The following is a 13797-nucleotide window of genomic DNA, read 5'->3' on the forward strand; positions in this document are numbered from 1 at the left end:
TCGCGTCAGTTTGTCAGTGGGTTGAGTTGAGAGGTGAGGCAACTTGGCGGCGGAAGCTAGGTCAAGCAGCAACAAGCACCACTTCAGAACTCCCATCTTTCAACCTCGACAACACGATCCCGAAACTCTAACAACGACCATTTTCACCCACACACAAACCCCGCGAGGTCTGTCAAATTACAAAATCGGAAAACCGCTACCCGACGTGGATTGTCCAGGCGGACCACCGATTCCGCCAATCTTGCTGGGAGCATTGTTGAGCCCTTCACCCATCTGGCCCGCGCGCATCTCTTCAAATACCATCACACAACCATGGCGCCCGATGCCGATAGCTCCAAGGCTGCCGACAAGGGCAAAGCTATTGAGACGCCCGATGACGTGAAGAAGGACAAGGATGGAAAGACGGTAGTGAATGGCAAGGACGAAGACAAGATCAACTGTGCGTTTGCGCCACGACCCCACGTGCTGTATACCGGAGGATGCCTTACTGACCAAAACTACCAGCCGCCGAGGAGTTGAGTGAAGAGGATCAGCAACTCAAAAATGAGCTCGACATGCTCGTTGAGAGGCTCACGGTAGGATCTAACACTGGCAGACTGCTACCGCAGTTAGTTACTCGGACCTACGGACACTCAACTAACGGTCGGGGGGTTTTTAGGAATCCGATGCATCTCTGTACAAGCCAGCCCTCGAGGCAATGAAGAACTTCATCAAGACGTCGACATCTTCCATGACGGCTGTGCCAAAACCGTTGAAGTTTCTCCGACCTCACTATGAGACAATGACGAAACTATACGAAGCATGGCCCACCGGCGACAACAAGGTGTCTCTGGCAGATGTGCTTTCGGTCATAGGCATGACCTTCTCCGACGAGGACCGCCAGGACACCCTCAAGTACCGACTTTTGGCCCCTTCACAAGACATCAGCTCCTGGGGACATGAGTACACCCGTCACCTAGCTTTGGAGATCGGCGAGGTCTATGCCAAGAGGATAGCAGCAGAGGAGTCAACCAAGGACCTTGTCGACCTCGCCCTGGTCTTGGTACCTCTATTCCTGAAGAGCAATGCTGAAGCCGACGCTGTTGATCTCATGAGCGAGCTCGAGATCATCGAGCAGCTTCCCAAGTTTGTCGACGAAAACACGTACGCGCGCGTCTGCCTGTACGTGGTTTCAATGGTAAACCTTCTTACATACCCAGAGAACGAGCAATTTTTACGAGTTGCGCACGATATCTACAAGCAGTACAAGCAACACACACAGGCAATGGTTCTTGCAATCAGGCTGAACGACTCGGATATGATCTACAACGAGTTTGAGAAGATTGAGGACCCCGCCCTCAAGAAGCAGTTGGCCTTTTTGATTGCACGGCAAAAGATCCTTCTCCCCGACCCGGACACGGAGGACCAGGAACTGACCGAGTGTTTGGGCAACATTCGGCTCTCGGAGCACTTCAAGTCACTGGGCAAGGAACTCAACATCCTGGACCCCAAGACTACCGAAGATATTTACAAGAGCCATCTTGAGAGTAGTCGTGTGGCTGGAATGACTAACCTGGACTCAGCCCGCCACAACTTGGCTGCAGCTTTTGTGAACGCATTTGTCAACGCAGGGTTCGGCAACGACAAGATGATGCTGGTCGATGACAAGGAGAGCTGGGTTTGGAAGACCAAGGACGAAGGCATGATGTCGACGGTCGCATCCATGGGCACGCTACTTCTGTGGGATGTGGAGGCTGGATTGGACAAGGTCGACAAGTACACATACGCCGATGAGGAGCAGATCCAAGCCGGTGCCCTCCTTGCCATTGGAATCATGAACTCGGGAGTGCGGCTGGATTCTGAGCCTGCCATGGCTTTGCTGTGCGACCCAGACAAACTTCATCACAAGAACCCTCTCATTAGAATCGCAGCAATCATGGGCTTGGGATTATCATATGCCGGCTCTAACAAGCTTGAGCTGTTGGTTGAGCTCGTACCCATGATTACGGATTCTTCATTAGATATGCAGATCTCGGCTATGGCAGCACTCTCGTGCGGTCTGATATTTGTTGGCACATCCAACGACGAGGTCAGCGAGGCCATTGTCAACACTCTGCTTGACGAGGACAGGAGATCTCAGTTGACCGACAAGTGGACAAGGTTTCTTGCGCTTGGTCTCGGTCTTCTTTTCTTTGGCCAGCAGGAAGAGGTGGACGTCATTCTGGAGACTTTGAAAGCCGTCGACCACCCCGTGGGCAAGCCCATCGCAGTCCTCGCCGAGATCTGCGCTTGGGCCGGCACCGGGGCTGTCCTCAAGATTCAGGAGCTCCTGCATATCTGCAACGAGCATCTTGAGGAGTCGGAGGAAAAGAAGGGTGATGAGCTGCTTCAGGCCTATGCTGTGCTTGGTATTGGCTTGATTGCTATGGGTGAGGATGTTGGTCAGGAGATGGTGTTGCGCCACTTTGGTCACCTGATGCACTATGGCGAGGCCAACATCAGGCGCGCGGTACCTCTGGCTATGGGTCTTGTCAGCCCGAGCAACCCCCAAATGAAGGTTTACGATACATTGTCGAGGTACTCTCACGACAATGACAACGAAGTGGCCATCAACGCTATCTTCGCCATGGGTCTCTTGGGCGCTGGAACAAACAACGCACGTCTGGCTCAGCTGCTGAGGCAACTTGCAAGCTACTACCACCGCGACCAGGACTCTTTGTTCATGGTCAGGATTGCTCAAGGCCTGCTGCACATGGGCAAGGGTACCATGTCAATTAGCCCTTTCCACACGGACCGTCAAATCCTCTCGAGGGTATCGGCCGCCGGTCTACTTGCCGTCTTGGTGACCATGCTCGATGCCAAAAGCTTCATCACCTCGAACTCGCACTATCTGCTCTACTTCTTGGTCACGGCCATGCACCCGCGCTTCTTGGTTACTCTCGACGAGGATCTGAAGCCCCTGACTGTCAACGTCAGAGTCGGTCAGGCTGTCGATGTTGTCGGCCAGGCCGGTAGGCCCAAGACTATCACCGGATGGCAGACTCAAAGCACGCCGGTGCTTTTGGCTTACGGGGAGCGAGCCGAGCTGGAGGATGAGGAGTACATCAGCCTCAGCAGCACTCTAGAGGGACTCGTAATTTTGAAAAAGGTCAGTATGGCTATTTGATTGACTCTTTGCATGGTCCAGCCTTTTCCGCTTTGAAGATAAATATAACGATTTACTAACTCGTAATATGATTTTTGATACAGAATCCTGACTGGGAGAGTGGCAATTAGAGCACTCAACTTTTAACAAGCATGACTCAAAGATTTACGGGCATGGGAATGGGCCAGGATGGGGCGGGTTGTTGATTGGCAACAGGGCCACAACCGAATCGACATGGCACTAGGTCTACCCAGATGACACTGTACAATAATAAGTTTTGCTCCCCGAGGTGGCGGATAGATCGCCAGTATCCCGGGGGTTTTATTCATCACTTTGAGATAGACAAAGTTGGTTCTTTTTTTTTTTCTCCCCTTACCCTGTCCTGTTCTGCACTTGAGCAATTTGCCAAAGAAAAAAAGTTCTAGCTACATGACAAAGTCTCCAAGATTTTTGGCAACTGGTGAAGATCAAGATAAAGTAGCAAAAAAAAAGAAATAATATGTAAACTTCGTGACATTATCATTATGTTGGATTTTCCCTTGCAAGGTAGTTCAGCACCTCTCAAATACTCTGTATAGACCTTTCAGGTTGGCCACCTCCAAGACCCCAGACTTCATGAGCGTATTGGTGGCTACCAGTCGAGCCTTGAAGGCTGGAAAGATGATGTGCTCAACAGCCCATCGTACCTCTCGTCTCCTGGTCTCTAATGTCTGATCAACTGCTTCCGTTCCGGGAACTTCTGACCCTTCATCCGGCGAGGTGTCAGCGTCGGACTGGTTGCTGCTGCTGCTCGCGTCGCCTCCATCGGCTCGTTTGTCTTGTGTGGAAGCAGATGGAGGTAACTGCTCTGGTACGTAAAAAGAGGCCAGCTCCCGCAGTATCGACTCGAAACACGCCTTTTCGTCGGTCCAGTCGACATTGTGTGGTCCCAGACGGAAGAGAAACTGCGGCAACTTGACGATAGGTGGCGTGTAGCCCTTGACAAGCAGTGGAATGCTGACCAGTTCACCAGTGGGAGTGACCTCGAGGCTGAAGTACTCCAAGAGCATGGCGCCGAACTTGGTTAGCTGATTGGTTATCTTCTCCACAACCTCGTCAACATTAACCATAGTTTCATCGCTGCTCTCCTTGCGTTGGCTAATCTCACGCTCAGCCGCGACGCGAATCAGCTCCCGCATATCCAGAGGCGGGGAGAAGCAAATGGCACCCATGTTTCCAAAGTCGGTGAGGCCTAGCTGGTAAAAATATTCAAAGCTGGCGCGCCCATAGTCTACGAGATACAGCTTCACACCGCCTTGGATGGCGGCGAGGCGCCTCCGCTCATCTACTATGCCGACGAACGTGTGATTAGCAAACACGTCAGTCAGGCCGTGGTGCATATCTTCGCGCACGGCAGATCTGAGCTCTTTGACAGAAGCCAGTTTGATAGGAACCACGTCACGCTCGACAGTCTCGTATTCGATGGCTTCCGGTGCGGCGAGCGAGGCAGCCGCTGCCTGGGTTGTGCCGGCATGTGTGACAACGGTGGGTGCTACAGCCGAGCGGGATGAACCGGCGACTGGGGCAAACATGCTGGTTATCTTGCGAGCGTTGGTATCTGTACGCACAAGGTTGTTCTCGTATGGGCGAGCAGGTGTCTGGGTTTTCTTTGCTGTGGAAGACGCCGTGGCTGCTCTCGAATCCCTGCGAGGATTGGTCGGTGTGGTTGAGCCTGCACTCCCAACGTCCTGTGCAGGGAGTAGCGTTTGGGTCCTAAAAGTGCGGCTGGTATCGACGGCGGCGAGTCTGGTGCGTATACTTTCGCAAATTGCCTGAATTATCTCATCCTCGTTGAGAAAGTTGACTTCCCGCTTGGTAGGGTGCACATTTACATCGACACGTTGAGGGTCAATCTCCAGACTCAGGTAGAGGAAAGGGTGTCCGTTCTTGGGCAAAAATGAGGCATAAGTCTGCTCTACCGACTTCTTGACGTTGGTGGATTCGACGCAGCGATTGTTTATGAAAAGCAGCAGCGTCGTCTTTTTGACGCTGTAGTTGGCATTGGTGCACCAACCGTTCGCTTTGAAACCCCAGCGAGTGTCTGATGTACTGAAGTCGATGAGTTCGTTGGCAACACTGCTGCCGTATATCTGCCGGATCCGATCTGAAACGGTAGCGCCGGCTTGAACGGCAATGCTTGTGGTCGACTCGCCATGCTTTTTACAGGAAAAGGCCACACCCTTGCAGTGAACGGCGTAGCGACCGACCATGTCAATGATCTTGTTGTACTCATCCGAGAAGGACCTGAAGGCGCGGCGACGACTGGGGACGTTGTAGAAGAGGTCCTCGACAGTGATCTGGGTGCCTTGCCTGCCTGCGACAGGCTTGGGGTCCGCAAGCTGGCCAGGCTTAGTAGGAGCAAGCTTGCCACCCTCATAATAAGCCCGCCACGCACAGCTGGAATCATTGGTCTTGGTGGTCACTGTAAGATGAGCGATGTAGCTGATGCTGGCCAGCGCCTCACCCCTGAATCCGTAGGTTGCAATTGAGGATAGATCCTCAAAGGTCTGAAGCTTGGAGGTGGTGAAGCGCTCACACAGGATTGGCAGGTCCTCCTTTTCTATGCCGCAGCCATTGTCGGTGATCTGCAGCATTTTGAGACCGCCATCCCGGCAAAGGACCTCGAGCGAAGTAGAGCCAGCATCAACCGCATTCTCTATCAGCTCTTTGAGAGCATGTACCGGGGCGACGATGATCTCTCCGGCGGCGATCTTGTTGACCACATCCTGGCTAAGGGCCTGTGTGTGTGATTCAAGTGGAAACGGCACTGGTCAGTGACGTCCTTTGACCAAGCGCTGCCGAGCGAGATTGACAAGAGGTTGAATGGATTGATACCTTGATTCGCCTGGATGCATTTTCTTGGTGGCTCAAGTCGTCGGCCTTTCTCTTGGTTCCTCTAGAGGCATCATCCAATTCCATCGCACAATCCGCCATGGCTGCCGCTCACGTTTACCATCAGTTGTGCATGTATAAAAACCGTGCGTGCAGACGCGGGCAATTAATTGGGCACTCGTATGACGCCAAAGTTGAAGGAAGCCAAACCAGATTTCACTCAACAGACCTCGTCGCGCTTCGCATTTGACAAGGCAGCAACAAACATCACACTTTCAGGAAGGTGGGGGGGTGGATTGAGAATGACACCAAGTCCTCGCGAAATCACGTGGCAACTTTTGCCTTGATTTGCCGTGGTGACCGTCTATCCTTGTTTCGATTTTTCCTTGGTTTTTTTTTTTTTTTTTTTTTTTTTTTTTTTTTTTTTTTTTTTTTTTTTTTCTTCATTAAAAGCTCGTCTTTGACTTTCAAGTCCAAAATACAGCAATAACTCAGCTGTGGCGCGACTGCGAAGTGCCGGAGTCTCATCCCAACTCTCCCACTCCTAGACTGGGATACTGTAATTACTACTTACATGACGCAAGTAGCAACATACTGCACACATATATGGGCAATAAAAGAAAGGACCAAAGATTGGATACGAATAAAACGAACCTGCTGCTGCCGACCATCAGAAGAAAAAAAAAACGCACGCGACCAGTTCTTCCCAGAATGCGTCCAGTCAACATTTCATTCTCCTTTTGGTTGTGCAAAAGCCGACGGATAAAATTGCGACCTCTTTCGGATGATTCCTCTGCACAATAACCATCTATAGTGTAAGTAATACTGTACATACTTTGAGCTCTTTGTTATCTGTACTGTAAACTCGGGCCGCAACCAACTGGATCTGCCAAGCTGCATACCTAGTATATTATGACGTTACATCCCCTCACCCCATCACCGGCCCATGTTTCCTGGACAAGGTCATTTAGCATCAGGTCGGGTCCGAACAGGGTAGTACCGGTAGTGTATTTTTGCAAGAAGCGAAGCCACATAAAAATCGAATATCTGTGATCGGTTGGACAAATGCCCTCAGATTCCGACATGCAAAACAACTCGAATTCAGCAAGCTTCTAAAAAAACAAAAAAAAAAAAAAAAACCACTTTTGTTTCCCTAGTAGACTACAGTTAGTTCCGTAGACCTGGGACGGCAGAAAACCTGCATCATCACGTTATGCACGACTGCATTCCCCAGGTATTGTTGTCTCGATTCAGGATAGGCGAAAAAAAAAAAAAGGTCGATCACCCTCGATGAGGCCTAAAGTGAATTTGCCGCGGCTGATTGGCGGTTGCAGGAAATGAGAGAACCGCCCGGTGCGAGAAAACGGTATAGTTCATGTTGCCGTGCCGGGGTTTTGGCGAGCGGACAAAGGTAACATCGTACGAAGTAGCGATCATCAAAATCCATCCATCCTACCCTTTCCGCAGGCTTTCTTGCCAAAATTTCAAGGGTTCGACGTGTGATCCTGCAATGAAATGCTTACCGCTTTTGATTCTGACTATCTACGAGCCCATGCCAAACGCTGGTTTTTTTTTTTTTTTTCTTTTTTTCTCTTTTTTTTTCTCCTTCTGTCTTTCTGACGACCAAGGCTCGGTTGAGTGGAAATCAAACACAGGACTTACTGTCGAGCTGTGTACGTACACGCAACCACCAGAGAGGGAGACAGAGAGAGAAAAAAAGAAAAAGAAAAAAAAAGAGGGGAAACGTCCCGTGCAAAAACCCACTGTAACCGCCCGAACAGCTCTCAATCGCTGGTTGCTGCGGCTCTTAGACCCCAACCACCCCCTGCACGCGATTTGAGAAAAAAAATCTCCGATGCCAGGAAGCGCACCCAGGTTCATTTGCTGAGCGTATCGCGGAGAAAAAATGACAAAAACAGACGAGGAACAAAAAACTTAAGTGTAAATGGGCGATCAATGTTTACTCGTACCCGCCTTTTGTTTCAACAGAGGTTGAGGGATTTTTTTAATGCTCCGGCACTACAATTTATGCTTGGTAGTATCATGTAAATTTTGGCAAATTGAACAAAAAAAAAAAAAAAAGAAAACAGCAAAACTCCAAGACTTGTTACTTGCACATTTGTTTGTTGCAATCCTGTTTTTTGGTTTGTTTTTTGGTGTCTTTGAGAACGGAGCCCGTGGGGGAATGATACTCTCCGTAGCCTTGCGGTTATTGCTTCACATGCCAGAAGAAAAAGAAAAAGACCGGGGGTTTTGAGGACGGGATGCTGTTTTTTATTTTAAATTAGCCCACTCAAACTTCACAGCGGCTCGCTGTTCGAGGTGTGATGTATGTGTGTGCGCGGCTGGCTCTCTCTCTCTCTGTTTTGGGTAGGATGTCCGACTACCGGCCGCGTAACCCGTTGGTTGGACTCTTTTTTTTTTTATTAGTGACAGACATTTACGAATAGTTACCGAGAGAAGTTATAGCTAAAAGGGCATGGATAAGGTAGCAACAGCAGAGAAACGTCGTAGACAAGACCGGGTCAGCCCCATTTGGTTGGCCCAACGGTGGCCCGGCGCGGCGATATTGATTGTCTGTGTGTTGTGTTGTGTATTGTGCATGTGTTTGACGACAAATCCAGCCAACCTGGACAGACCCTATAACAGCGAGCAATTATATATCCGCAATGTTGCGGACGGGCGTATAGCGCGACGTACCCGCTGTGGCGGCCCAGTTAACCACTAACCGCCTACAAAGTACAAGGGGCTCGTTTTTTCTTTGCCGCGAGGGATAGGCCATGTTACACTGGGAAACGGGTGGGAAAACAATAAAATAAAAGGGAGAAGTGAGTGGGTGGAGGGAGCCAGGGCCTTTCTAAATACCGGGCAATAACAGACAAACAAAATAATAATAAAGCAGCAATGAGAGTCCATTTCCCTTTTCCCTTTCACCTTTTTGTTTTTTTTTTTATTTTCGTCGATCCTTTTCCTCTCAGAGATGAGAGAAAGGGGTAGGTTTGAAGAAAGAAAGAAAAAAAAAATTCTATCTTCGTTGCCGTTCCTAATGTTAGAACTCTGCTCTTCTTTTTTTTTTCTTTTTTTCTATTTTCTTCCCAACGTCCCTCGCTTTTCCCGTCTAACAAAGACATAAGTCGGTCTACCCGCGCATGGCATGGATCGGACTCAAAGCTTAACCCTTTAGTTGTGCTATAATTCACTTCCCCCCCGCGCGATTATGTAAGTGTACAGTCCAGCGCCTGTGCCCAAACATCTCTATGGCTTTCTTATCATTCCTTCTTTCCCGCTTCGCACTTTTTGTTTTCTGTCTTTCCCTCTCTGGCTGCTTGATAGTTCCGGTTGCTTTAGCCTTGAACGAGTACATTTCATTTCCTTATTTATTTCTCTATGAAACTGCCCATCGTTGCACACACAAGTCACTCATTTCGCTTTGCTTGCCCGCCCGCTTAGACTAATGCTCACACTTTGTGATTTAATATAGATATCGGCAGTATTATTCCGGTCCGGCACCAGCTCCGGCACACAGGCTGTCTCGGTTTACTTTATTTACAAGACCAAACTGAATGCTCGACCCGCGGGTCAGCTTGTCATATCCTGCTTTCAAGTCTAGGCACCAAAACACCGCACAGTCTACTGCAAAGCCATCTCTCGCCCCAGGGTCTTCCAACCTCATCCGGGTTCAGCAAAAACCAACAAGAAGAAACAAAGAAGAAATGAAAAAAAGACATCGACGATGATTCGGTTTGAACAGATCGCTATTAGACAAGGCTTACAAGGAACAAGAGATTAAAAACTATACAAAAAGAGCTAGGGACCAGCTGGACACCCTGAGAGGAAGAGTCCAGGGACGATTAAAGACAAAATGAGGATGACTCCAGGTATATTCCTGGATGGGGTATATCTCCTGCTTTCGAAGTCATGACAAGGAAAGTGGCATCAGAGTTGCTGCCATTATTGTTAAGAGAGCCGTCTTTTGTCTCTCCGCGACGTGAAAAGAAAATGGCGTTCGTTGTACAAGGGGTATCCTGAGTCGAATGGCCGTTGAAAGAAAAGAAGTCGGAAGAAGAAAAAAAAAGCCACAGTTGTTTGGTGGCTGTCGGTTGGTGGCGTGGAACAATATCGTCGACTGAAGGCCAGACGAGCCTGATGCGCCTCGAGAAAACACTGATCCCTGCCACGCAGAGTGACACGCGGTGAAGCTCACCGCTCCTGCCCTCCAAACATTAAAACTGTTGATTGGGATTATCGCGGCTTAGGCTGGTTAAAAGACTCTGGGTTGTCTATCAAACCACCCACCTTGAGCCTGTCGTCCCGTGGCCAAGACGATGACTCTGGTGGAGCTGTCGTACTAGTTGGCTGTTGACTTCTTATGGGTGGAAGCTGGAAAGTCGGTTGCTGCGGCAGGGCGGGACGAGTCGCAGGAGGAAGCTCGCTTCTGGGTATCTGATACGATCCCACAGTGGCCGGATATTCTGTACGGCTGGGTGATGCGGCATACGAAGACGAAGACATTCCGGGGCTGTGAGTCGGCATCATTTGTGGGCCAGTACCCTGAGATCTCACACCATACACACTGCTGGTATCACTTCCCAGCCGTGGCCTCGAAGAGCCAAAGGTTGCCGAGACAGGAGTGGGCTGTGGTGGTTGGGGTTGGTATTGAGGGAGTGGGCTCTGGTACTGAAAGGGACTGTCACGGGGATCCCTTGGATGCGGCGATGGCGTCAGATGGCCGTGGGCTCGTGTTCCACTGGGCAATTGGACAACGACAAAGAATATCGATTCCATCTTGGCGAGCCCGAAACGAGCCGTGCAGGTCCGGAGCTGCCCTTCCTGCGAGTTGAAGGTCAACAACACCTGTCTGTCGAGCGAGAATCGGGCGATTTCCTCGGGGCTGAAGCCCAGTCCATGGAATATCCTCTCTTCCTCCTGCCTGGCAAACATTGGAGGTAAGTAACTCGGTTCCTTCCTTCGCTGTTCATCCTGAAGCTGCGTTTGCAGACTTATTACCCGCTCTCTGTCCGTCGAGGCCACAACATCAGACAGCTTGAGGCCCTTGATGGAATGGCGACCGATCGCGTCGAGAAACCCGCTTGACGTCTTGGCAACCTCAAAATCGGTAGTCAAGAAGGCTACCGCCTCTTGTTGTCTCGGAGCGATCGACAAAGGCGCCGGAAATATATTGGCGTCTGATGCGGATGCACGTTCCAGATATCTCGGGGGAGCTGGCCCTTCCGAGGGTAACGACTTCAGCACTCGGTATGACTGCGACCTTCTCATCGAGTCGTCGTATCCGCCAACGTGGCTTGGGGGTGGCGCTTGTGAATAAAGCGAGAGAGGCCTCCTCATGCTACCTTCAAGTGAAGGACCATGTCTTCCAGACACGTCATACCTCACTTCCCTATCGTCTCGTAACCGGGGACGACCCCGTTTTTTATGCTGAACATCGACGCACGAGTCTTCCTTGCCATTGCTTATACACCTTGAGCATGGTCTTTGAGCTGCACCAATGGGAAGAAAACGCAACAAGTTAGCAATTTGATTTCTTCGGACAGGTGGCACCAACAATTTCCATCTAGCAACGCAAGTGCAGCTAGCCGACAAAGATATTTCGAAAGTTCGAACTGATTTTGAAGGGAAAATAAAGGGATTTGAACATACAATCACACCTGTACCATCTTGTCAGCAAATTTGTACATCTACATGTACTAGAGGTGGGAATGGCTGGGCTTACCTAAGATGCGCTTTCTTGCAAGGAACACAGGCGGAAGCTACGTGGCCTTTTGTTTTTCTTTGTGTTTTCGGCGAGGTGTACGGATGGGGCTCTTGGGGTGAAGGCCTCGGCGGGTTTGAATAAGATGGCTGTGGCGGTCCTGAGAGGGTAGGAGGAGGGCCGAGGCTGGACAGATGCCCGTGCCCTAGTCCGAGAGAAGAGTGGTGCATATACGGGTGAGGTGGTAATATGCTGCCGGGAGCAGGAGATTGATAATGCGCCGGGCGGTGTTGGGCCTCCGAAGATCGGTCGAAGCCATAATGCGTCCTATCAAAAGACTCGTGTGGGTAGGGGCCCATATGGGCTTGAGCTTGTGTTGTCATCGGGAGAGGTGCTGGTGGTTGTGTTTGGGCTTGGAGGTGGTACGGTTGCGTTGGATAGCTGGGCGCATGCGATGCAAAGTCACCGTGAGCTGACGAGGTCCCTAGGCGGACATCCTGACTGGCAGGCGTGTGATAGACTCCCTGGCTTCTGTCTCCGACCCCTTGACTGGATATCGGCGGCAACGAAGGGGACCCAGACATGGGCGGAGACGGATACGTCCGCGGTCGAGAGGTACTTTCGGCCTCAGGTTTTGCCCAGTTCAGGTCAATGGAGAAATTTGGCAGGTCGGGAGCACCTCGGCGGAGACCGAGCGGGAGGTACGGCGTCTCGGACTGGCGGCTTAGGGCTTGCATGGATGTGGCTCGACTTGGTCGAGTTGTCGTCGAGGGTCGGTGTCTTGAACCCACCCAGGCCAGATAGCGCGTGCTGATGAAAGGTGGTGATAACGGTGCCCGAACCAGTCGTGAACAAGTAACAAACTAACTTAGATTCCACCTCGATACTGCAACCACATCCCTCGTTGCCACTGCGAGTGTACACGAAGCTTGGGTGAAGGAGCCTTGACGGTTCAGAACGTCTCGGATTGACCCTGGCGCAGGTTTGGTGCTCGTCCTGTTCGTTTTCGGTAAAGACTGACTGATGTAAGGTGTGGCAAGGATTGTGTTCGGCACGAATGGTGCGAGATGGTGGACTTGGTCCACTCTAAGAGCTTCAGGACTATATTCAGTTTTCCTTGCGTGTTGCAAGAATCCAGCGCCCAGAAATAACCAAAAACGAAAGACAACCTTGGAAAGGATAGAAAGGCTTGGTTACTCGAACATGCAGGTCAGAGGCAGGTCGATGCACCGGGCACAAAATCAGTACGAAATTCCTTGTTTTTTTGAATCAAGTCTTGTACGAGTGCGCCGGGGGTGTCGTCTTCTTCCAGATCGGTGTGTGTGTGAGTTTTCTGGCGAGGGTGCCGAATGCAAGTACCACAGCGATGAACGGGTACCTGGGGGGTAGGCAAAGCTACACGATCGAGCAGTCAAAGTCTGACGAGATGCTGCCTGTGCAGGAAGACCAGCCAGGTCAGGTCAGCGATTCTATGGGCGCGGGTGGTGCTACGGCGTGCAGTGGTGACCGTGGCCACAGTTATGCTGCGCGACGTTGTCGGCGGGGTGCAGACGAGCGGAGAGACTCGTGTGTTTGTGCTAGGGCGGAGGGCACAAACCGGTAGGCGGGATAACGGAGCACGGGCAGAAGGGGTCCGGTCAAAGGATCACCTTCAAGATACCAATAAGACACGATATTCCTAGTGGCGGGATGGCGGCCCAACAAAGCGTCCCAGCTCCAGATTGAATATGTGGTGGTGTTGGTGTTATCGGGTACCTGGCGTCACTGACGGTGGTGATGGTGATGGTGGTGGTGGTGATGGATGGTAAAGCTCCGGGCATACACACAGCAAGCTGATGGATGGATGGATGGATGGTTGGCTGCTTTGATTTGTCCAAGCTTGAGTTGAGGTACCTAAGTAGGTAGGCAAGCGGATGGGCGGGTGTTAAAGTAGCTTGTTGTCACGTCGGTCCGCGTGTGTGGGCCTCGAGGTGCTCGGTACAAAAAGGAGGAGAAAGAGAGAAGAAAAAAAAGTAAAAAAAAAAAAAAAAAATAGAGGTACGACAGGTCGTACGTCTCTCCCTCCTCTCTCTGTAGAGAATACTCTACAGAA

The 13797-nt window shown here is 50.8% G+C and overlaps 4 protein-coding genes across 4 annotated transcripts; 1 reads left to right on the forward strand and 3 right to left on the reverse strand.

Moving 5' to 3' along the window:
• The first annotated feature begins 11 nt into the window (after window positions 1–11).
• Window positions 12–6209, forward strand: PgNI_07521 (uncharacterized protein). Its single transcript, XM_031127531.1, has 5 exons — window positions 12–439; window positions 505–575; window positions 659–3127; window positions 3229–5903; window positions 6001–6209. The coding sequence occupies exons 1-4, from the start codon at window positions 313–315 to the stop codon at window positions 3253–3255; spliced, it is 2694 nt and encodes an 897-aa protein (XP_030980547.1). The 5' UTR covers window positions 12–312; the 3' UTR covers window positions 3256–5903; window positions 6001–6209.
• PgNI_07522 (uncharacterized protein) lies at window positions 3201–6209 on the reverse strand. The gene is made up of 2 exons (XM_031127532.1): window positions 5999–6209; window positions 3201–5901 (listed from the first exon to the last, which is right to left on the reverse strand). Exons 1-2 carry the CDS (start codon window positions 6095–6097, stop codon window positions 3676–3678), a joined length of 2325 nt encoding a protein of 774 aa, XP_030980528.1. The 5' UTR covers window positions 6098–6209; the 3' UTR covers window positions 3201–3675.
• A 4028-nt stretch (window positions 6210–10237) lies between these two features.
• On the reverse strand, window positions 10238–12442 carry PgNI_07523 (uncharacterized protein; the record flags this gene model as incomplete). Its single annotated transcript, XM_031127533.1, has 3 exons — window positions 10238–11493; window positions 11654–11661; window positions 11727–12442. The coding sequence occupies 3 exons, from the start codon at window positions 12440–12442 to the stop codon at window positions 10238–10240; spliced, it is 1980 nt and encodes a 659-aa protein (XP_030980527.1).
• A 635-nt stretch (window positions 12443–13077) lies between these two features.
• On the reverse strand, window positions 13078–13658 carry PgNI_07524 (uncharacterized protein). Its single transcript, XM_031127534.1, has 2 exons — window positions 13303–13658; window positions 13078–13138 (listed from the first exon to the last, which is right to left on the reverse strand). Exon 1 carries the CDS (start codon window positions 13523–13525, stop codon window positions 13343–13345), a length of 183 nt encoding a protein of 60 aa, XP_030980524.1. The 5' UTR covers window positions 13526–13658; the 3' UTR covers window positions 13078–13138; window positions 13303–13342.
• Window positions 13659–13797: the final 139 nt, after the last annotated feature.

The sequence above is a fragment of the Pyricularia grisea genome, assembly GCF_004355905.1.
Source record: "Pyricularia grisea strain NI907 chromosome Unknown Pyricularia_grisea_NI907_Scaffold_4, whole genome shotgun sequence".
Taxonomy (NCBI): Eukaryota; Fungi; Ascomycota; class Sordariomycetes; order Magnaporthales; family Pyriculariaceae; genus Pyricularia; species Pyricularia grisea.